Source organism: Drosophila serrata, unplaced genomic scaffold, assembly GCF_035046125.1.
Source record: "Drosophila serrata isolate PLE 108 unplaced genomic scaffold, ASM3504612v1 contig_217, whole genome shotgun sequence".
NCBI lineage: Eukaryota > Metazoa > Arthropoda > Insecta > Diptera > Drosophilidae > Drosophila > Drosophila serrata.
Window position 1 is genome coordinate 2,664,312 of NW_028257115.1, and position 8,453 is coordinate 2,672,764.

At 39.8% G+C, this 8,453-nt stretch overlaps 1 protein-coding gene across 15 annotated transcripts in view; it reads left to right on the forward strand.

The window, feature by feature from the left end:
* Positions 1-6,728, forward strand: part of Mp (collagen XV/XVIII-type protein multiplexin) — a 62,129-nt gene extending 55,401 nt beyond the window's left edge. For 7 of the 15 annotated variants that reach the window (XM_086829713.1, XM_086829718.1, XM_086829720.1 and 4 more), the window contains 7 exons: positions 1,682-1,804; positions 2,468-2,494; positions 3,140-3,154; positions 3,506-3,636; positions 4,169-4,348; positions 4,414-4,650; positions 5,201-6,728. In XM_086829713.1, coding sequence (XP_086685839.1) covers positions 1,682-1,804; positions 2,468-2,494; positions 3,140-3,154; positions 3,506-3,636; positions 4,169-4,348; positions 4,414-4,650; positions 5,201-5,300 — 813 coding nt within the window. In that variant the 3' untranslated portion in view covers positions 5,301-6,728. The remainder of the gene's footprint in view (positions 1-1,681; positions 1,805-2,467; positions 2,495-3,139; positions 3,155-3,505; positions 3,637-4,168; positions 4,349-4,413; positions 4,651-5,200) is intronic. The other 8 variants (XM_086829716.1, XM_086829722.1, XM_086829724.1 and 5 more) reach the window with 2 other exon arrangements.
* Positions 6,729-8,453: the final 1,725 nt, after the last annotated feature.

Sequence of the window (8,453 nt, forward strand, 5' to 3'; positions counted from 1 at the left end):
AGGAATACCAAGATACGAAGAACATCCAGCGACATGTGGCATGTGGCAGGCAATTTGAGTCAGTCAAAGCTTCAAAACATTTATTGATGAAATATAAAACATGCATCGGTTGATCTGGTCGGGGTGCCTCCAGGACCTTTCCTTGGGGCCATAAATTCCTGCAGCAGATTAAAAATAATATTAAGCGGAAATCGAAGGTTTTATTGTCGTCCCCTGGACACTCACTCCCAAAATTCCGTCGTCAGTGCCACATGCCAATTAATCTTCTGCCAGTCCAAGGTGAACTCGTGCCAGTGGGAACCTTTTATTACCCGGACTCCCTGGCAATTTGCTCGGGTCAGCATTTTGTGTGTGGACGACCTCTGAAGTTGGCGAAATTACACGCAAAATTGCTCGATTTCCCCGATAGCTTGTTAAACATTAAAGTGGCCACAATTTCGGCTGCTTGTTGCGTTATTGAAATCATTCGAAAATTGTAAATGGAAAATGGCCGGCACAGAGGGGAACTACATGCACACACATACACACATCCATGTAGTGGCAGTTGCCTGAATTGTGCCCAAAGTGTACAATATTCTCAGAAATCGGGGAGCTGCAAAAAACTGCTCGAGATTCGATTTCCGCTTCCGTTGTTGCAGGGCACAAAAGCCAGCACAGCATGGCTGTGCCTGGTGGGCGTGGTTGAGCCTTCTGGCTACCAAGCTTCTGGCTTCTGGCTCCCGACTTCTCCTGGCTATGGTATGCCGGCTCCTGGCAACTGGCATGTGCATAAGGCAGCCTCGAATGAAAACGAAATCTCTTGCCTTTGACGGCAGCATTTAAATACTTTTGACAACAAAAACCCGGCACAGGACCATGAACTGTCAGGGTGCGCCGAGTAATATGGCAAAATCGAGGCAAAGCTAAAAAGGGCCCTTTGTTGGTGAAATTTCACTAAGTCGGGAGGGAGTCAGGAAGTTGGCTACAGAGGGAGAAATATTGTTAACAAGCTTGTAAAGTTCAATATGAAAGGGTTTATCCACAACTGAGTAACTTAAAGATGTAGATGAGTTTAAAAGGTATTTGGTTTAGGTTTAATATTTTAGACAGGGAGTAACTAAGGTCTTAATTTTGGCCCAGTGTTGTTGACTTCCTATTTGCATTTCGCATTTCGTCTGGGCCAAATACACAGCTGTCTGCCGAGATACCGAGATTGTAGCCGAGGCGCCATCCTAATTAGATTTCAGTACACGAGTCGACTACTTAAAGTTCAAAATAGTAATTAAAACTTTTGTCAGACGACGTCGCGCATTATGGCAGTCGAAAATTTGACCCTAATATAGGTCGGGATTGAGACGGAACGGAGAGCAAAAAGGGACCTAGGACCGCGACTGGGACAGATACATAAATTCCTACACGTAATGCAAATATTTGATGAAAAGTTTCAATACAACATAGCGCTGATTTCATCTCATCATAATGGCTCGAGTGAGAGGAGCGGCTGTGTGTTTGCCTTCCGTTGGCAGTCGCGCTGAAATATTAACTACTTGAAAGGGTCTGTGGAACATGTATATTTGCGCAGGGCTCTTGTTTTATTAATTACAAATTCGTCAAACGCTTGTTTGTTTGTCTCGTCAGCAGGCAGCCGCCGCCTTTTAATTACAATTTTCGCATTTAAAGTAATATTTTACTCTTCCAACAGTTGGGTACCTTGGTGCCGATTGCCACGCCCGCACCGCCCACAACGGTGGCGCCATCGATGCGATTCGACCTGCAGTCGAAGAACCTGCTCAACAGCCCGCCGCCCCCGCTTAATACGCCCACGGTGAGTGATGGAAATCGACTCGACTTTACATTTTTTTGTCTTCCATCTTTTTATTGTGTTTCCCATTTGCCATTTTCCACACCGTACATCTACTCGCACTCGCACTCGTATCCTTCGGCGGGATAATGACATTGATGCGCGGGCGAAAATTAAGAGCGCTGCGAATGGAAATCAGAACTTCTAGCTGGGATTCCCTTTGTGCGCGCATTAAGTGTACTCGACTTTGATGAGTTAAAAATGAATGAAGTGAATTATTTATAAAGCAACGATTCTGCCGGCATCCGATTGTCATTTCCCGCCAAAAGAGAGCCTCTAACAATACACTCTACTAACTGAACTATCAGTGCTATTTGAACTGAACTACAAAACTATCCAAGAAAGAAACAGAAATAAAGAGAACACAATGCTTTGTTCCTAATCTCATGACACTAAGTTATTAAATGCACGAATAATTGTCCCTTATATTTAAAGGTCGTTGAAATAGAGTATCTTAAAAACTGAACAATATGATAAGAAATTGGAGTACAAGAATTTCAATATTAAAATATGAAAAGGAAATTATTCGTGTTAATTTGTAATTAATACTTTTACAACAGAAACTAGAGCCAATGTCATTGATAAGCCTTACTAAACTTATTTATAATTAATTGTCGTTAAATGCAGTTTACAACCGCGCCCGAATACGAAACGGTAATTAAATCCATAATATCGCATACCGTAGTACTAAAAAAAAAATAATAACAAAAAACCAGCGGTGAAATTCGAAAATAGTGAACGACTCTTGCACATTTTTACTCGTTGAATAAATAATTTGATTTTGTTTGCTGGCCAATGAAAATATTTCTAATTAGCGAAAATTGCATTTTCAGTTCTGTTGTTGTACACGGAACAATTGGTGTAGTTTGATTTTCTGCTTTTGTCTCTGTCTGTCGATGGTTTTTGTGTTTTCATTAATGCGATGGAAACTCTCTCTTTTTCCTATTCAAATAAGAGTTCCATGTTTATTTACATATATCTCTTTCTGTGCTCTGTCTGTGTGTGTGTATGCTTTATGTGATTTGCTTTTTTAACTAGTCGCTTCTTGATTGAATTTCGTCCTTTTGTTTTTTGGGTAATCCTTGAAGCTTAGTTCTCAACGATTCGCATCCCACACGAAATCCAAGAATGTTGAGAACTCCTTTTTTGTGTGTGTTCGTTCGTTCGGTGTTAGAATGCCTAGAATTCCCATTTGGATTTATTAAATTAAAAGTATTTTTGTCCCTTATCTCATGGCTGCGTCTGCGAACAAAATTAACGGGATCGAAAAAATATTGAAAATTAAAATCACAATTCCAGTGGTATCCGCGAATGGTGAGTCCTCCTCTTCCCCGTCCTTCAATTAAGCTAGATCCAACCTTTGACCTCCTGCCCACGTCCTATCATATTTTGTTTTTTTCCTGGCCTCGAAGGAGGTTCTCTTTCGGCATTTTTCGTTGTTTTCGTTTTTAGACCTCCAAGACAATTATTTGAAGTATTTTACTATCCATTATGCCCACCCATCATTTTCTGCTAGAGGCAGAACCTCCCGCCGGCAAAGAAGAAGAAGACCTTTTGTTAAACAAACAATTTCTGGCTATTAAATTCAGTATTAATTAGATCTTAAAATGCTTGACATAAATTCCGCATTAATTTCATGCCATATTTTTCCCGGATCCGGAATAGCTACGCGTGGCGGCGCTGAACGAGCCCTCGGTTGGCGATTTACAGGGAATCCGGGGTGCGGACTTTGCCTGCTATCGGCAGGGACGACGGGCCGGCCTCCTGGGCACCTTCAAGGCATTCCTCTCATCCAGGTAAGTACTCAGTACTGAGCTCGCGGCGAGTGTGTCTTATCTTTCTTTAGATTTTTCACGCGTCTTAGGCTTGTTTTCCTCCTCGGTTCGGTTTAGTTTTTGCAGCGCACCAAGCTATTAAGATTTTCCCCTAAATCCCCTTGTATTTGGCGCTTCAATGCGCCGCGTTGCTCATACGCCACGTTTCCCGGCTGAGCCGACACTTTGGGAACTCATTAGTTGCCGCATAATCTTGATATTTGAAGCGGAGCGAAAACAAAAACGAAACGGGGAGAAACAAAAAAAAAAAAAAAAAAAAATGAAAACGCGCTCAAAGTATGAAAACAAAAGCTTGGGAAAACAATTTCGTGCGATTTATTTACCCAATGCTCAGAACTCGAGTTCTGCCTGGTGGGTGGGTGGTGAAAAAACATAAATAAATAAGCGAACAAAGCACCTGCCCCTCAGACATCTTTTGATGGCAGTTTGTTTGTTCGGTTTGCGTGTAATTGCCGCTCGTATGAAGGCCATAACTTGAAACTCTCGCCTGCAGGGTACAGAATCTGGACTCGATTGTCCGTCCGGCTGACCGGGACCTGCCCGTGGTGAATACGCGTGGCGATGTGCTGTTCAACTCTTGGAAGGGTATCTTCAATGGCCAGGGTGGATTCTTCTCGCAGGCGCCGAGAATCTACAGTTTCAGTGGCAAGAATGTTATGACAGATCCGCTATGGTAAGATTTATACTTATATATTTAAATTTTGATGTAAATTAAATGTAATGCAAATTCCCTTTCAGGCCCATGAAGATGGTCTGGCATGGCTCCTTGCCGAATGGCGAGCGCTCTATGGACACATACTGCGATGCCTGGCACTCGAGTGCCCATGACAAGTCCGGTTATGCCAGCAACTTGGAGGGTCACAAGCTCCTCGATCAGAAGAGGCAATCCTGCGATGGCAAGCTGATCGTCCTGTGTGTGGAGGCTCTCTCGCAGGATCGCAAGCGAAAGAAGCGAGACCTCGGCGGCGGCAGCAGGTACTTACACGTGTCCTATTGATTTGGCATTAACGTTTTATGACTCGCCAACTTTGCTCATTACATTCTCAGTGGTCCCTGGCAATTGGACACTAAAAGAAATATTTTTTTCTGATATCTTAAAGCCTTAAGTCCTCTAGACTTAGTTGTACTATTTATGCCCATGCAGGGTATTTTAATTTTATTTAAAAGCTCAAAACACATCGAAGGAGTCATTTCCGACCCTATAAATCATATATATTCTTGATCAGCAACAACAGACGAATCGATCTAGACATCTCGTTAAAGTTGTCAAAAGTTTGAAAAAAATTTGAATTCTTTGTTTTTGTTAATTTGGTATGCAGATTTGTTAAACCAAGAAAAACTAACACAGAACAGCTTTCCGAATTGAATTTTATGCATTTTTGAGTTAGTTATAAGGGATTTAAAAATGGATCCCCAATGCAATTTCAAACTGGAAAGATATACCAACTTCGTCTCCCCGAAGTTAATTTCCTTTCTTCTGAAATCAATTTTTGTAAACTATTTTTCTCTCCGTGCACTTTCACAGCTACCGCAACAGTCGCAGTCACAGTCATGACGAGAGCGAAAGTCTGGAGTTCAGCACGGCCGAGGAGTATGCAGCGCATTTAGAAAATTTACTGCTGTAAGCGGAACCGGAAGGAAGAAGCAGCGGCAAGCGAGTCACACACAGTCACACCAAACCATACTCATACATTAAACAAGGCGAAACAAAAACAAAAACAAAAGGAAAACATAACAAATCACAGCACACACACGTACATACTATACATTGAATGTAAACGTAAATCATGGCCATGCATATAATCAGCGAATTCCAAACAGAAACCAAAAAAAGAATACTCAGACGACAGATGGAAGTTGCATATAAATACATACTTATAATACCCCTTACGCATACACACTACTCGTAGGTAATGTCTAATATATTTCATAAACATATATAGCATATACATATATATATCGTGGATATATATCGGGGGTATACTTTATGTTCAGGGCAAGGCGACGATGGTAACAAACAATTTTTTGTACAAGCAGGAAACGTATTCGTAGCTCGTAAACTGTAATTTGTAACGTAGCAATAGCCGTAACCGAAGTAATGTAATTTTTGTAATTACGTAAGCTCACCCTCGACACAGCAGCAGATCGAAGGATATTGATCAGAGGATCATACAGTCTCAGCCTCCGCCTACGCATTACTGGCCAAATTAGTATCCTACTTACATAGCTCGTATGGCAATGCACCCGAGAATCGAGGAACTCTTCACCGGACTCTGTATATGCGTGTGTATAAATGTGTATTTTTGTCGAACAAAGACTTCTAGATGTGTGTGTAAATTATAAGGAACCCGAGTACCGTTTTTAACTATCGCATGCAGCTCATTCTGCCCAGTCTATCTCTATACTATATACTAGGATATACTTGTATGTTTTACGACCGATTTCTACTCCAACCTTAGGCCAGAGATTTTCTACAGTGTAGCGCGCGATTCCAGTAAACAAAAACAAAACAATACTCGTAATCGGAATCCCAAAATTCGGATCGCCGTTTTTATATATGCATCAGATGATGAGTAAGGATAATGCAATTATAGCGTAACAAGCCATTATCCAGCCAGCCCACACACAAAACACACCGATGGTAAATTCGTAATTTATTGTCATTCGATAACGAATACTTAACTAAATTCTAATTATAATTACCGAGCATAGTTAGTTATATAATAATTTCTTTCTGCATTTAACCAATGCATTTCCAACTACAAAATTTGTAATGTAATTAAATGTAATTGTAACGACAGTTAAGGTATTAATTTAAAACAATAAACCACGAATGGCGCTAAACAAAAAGCAAAGGGCGCGCCAGGTGACATTATATAGTACGATTAAAGTAAAATATATATATTTAGTGAAATCAAAACTGAAGTGCAGAACAGAACCCTCTAGTCCTAAGTCTAAATAATATGATGAAAAAAGAGCGTAACATGAATACATAATAGCATAATAATATAATTGAATAATATGAAATAATAAAAACTAAACTATCAAAGGCATTACTATACATTTTTATTTGGAAGTGTAAAGAGGTAAGATTTATTTATTATTTTTCTCAGAAATCACAACAGATAATACAACCATGCTTGAATATGGCTTAAGCAATTTAATTTTTTAATATTTACTTCGATTTTAAATTCATTAAAAACGGTAATAAAAAGTTTCCTGCCATCATATTGAATTGCTTTCGGGTGTTTCGGGACTTAAAATATTAATATCCATAAACACGCATTGATATTTCAGTGTGAGCTAAATAATTCTGGCATATCGACAAATCCCCCTTGGATTCAGGTGCAATGACTGTCTATCTGTATTGAAAATATATATTTTATGTGAGGCTTGTACATTTTTCACAAAATAAAAAAAAATATTACAAATTCATCTACGTGGGCTAAATCCAAGAAATTACTTTGATCAATATTTTTCATTTAGCTTCAAATCAATTTTCATTTCCACCCTCCAGAAAACAACGGCAGGGGCAGGCGGCACAGGAAAAAACAAAGAATATTTCTCCATTTTCCCCTCAGGACGAATGGCTATAGCACGTGTACCTGTATCTGTATCGGTATTTCTATCTGCATCCATAGCCACATTGAAGTTTGTCTGAGCCGCACGCTTGATAACCAATTTAAATAATTTTTCACTTGAATTAAAGCAAATGATTTCAAACAAAAAGAGCCACGCAGCAGCCGCCCCCGAAGCTCGATGGGGCCATTGATGTGCTTTATGAATTTCAATGGCAGCCCAACATAGTTTCCGGATACGGATTTCGTTGCCTTCTGCCTGGAGATGCTCAAATATCCAGTCAGATACATCTATCTACAACCGCAGATACAGATACTTATGCGTTGCCTGGCTGCTGCTGTCAGGCAAATAAACAAACAAACAGGCCAAGAAGCCGCCGAGTGCCAACAGTTGCGATTTGGTTTGGGATTGGGACCGCCAGCTCCGATTGTTCTCGAGGCCGCAATATCATGGGGAATGTGGCGGAGACCGCCACTTAGGCACAAAGCAATCAAGCCAGATGAGCGGGATGAAATTTTAATTTAATGAATGAATGCGGAAATATTGTATTAGTTGATTAGCTGTGAAGCCAAATCAAAATTGTGCCTTCCATTCGCACAAACAGGGTAAATTTATTCCAAATCCATGCTTTAATTTTTGGGAATATTTTATTTCATTTGTTGTGAGTGGAAATAGTGAGAGATTTCGATTATTTATTTAAAAAAGTGGATGACAAGAGATACTATTTTGAGGGGAGCTATATTTTTTACTAATTCTTCATGTCGGTAACGTTTTTAGTTTCAATATACATAGATCTATATCTCTTAAAACCAATTTATAGGTATTTCTGCCTTGTATATCGTTTTGTATTGAATTCATTATGATTACAATGGATATAAACATTCTTTATTGTTGTATGATACTCTCTATTATAATAACACAATATATTTTACAAGTCGAACAAGGACATTTCTAAATTCAGGTTGTGCACACACGTGATACAACTTTTTTAATAGTTTACCAACCGCTTCATGCAAGTATTTTTTGTCAGTTTTCAATTATAAGCCTTGCTCCGAGGTCTGCCAGCCCAACAAATAAAAAAAAGTTTTAAATTCCGTGCGGCTGACAATGTCATTCATCATAACACATTTAGCCGTGAGCTTATTAGATTCCACTTTTGTGCCCAGGCGCATTTACCGAGCTTGTTTTCCAGCTTCTTC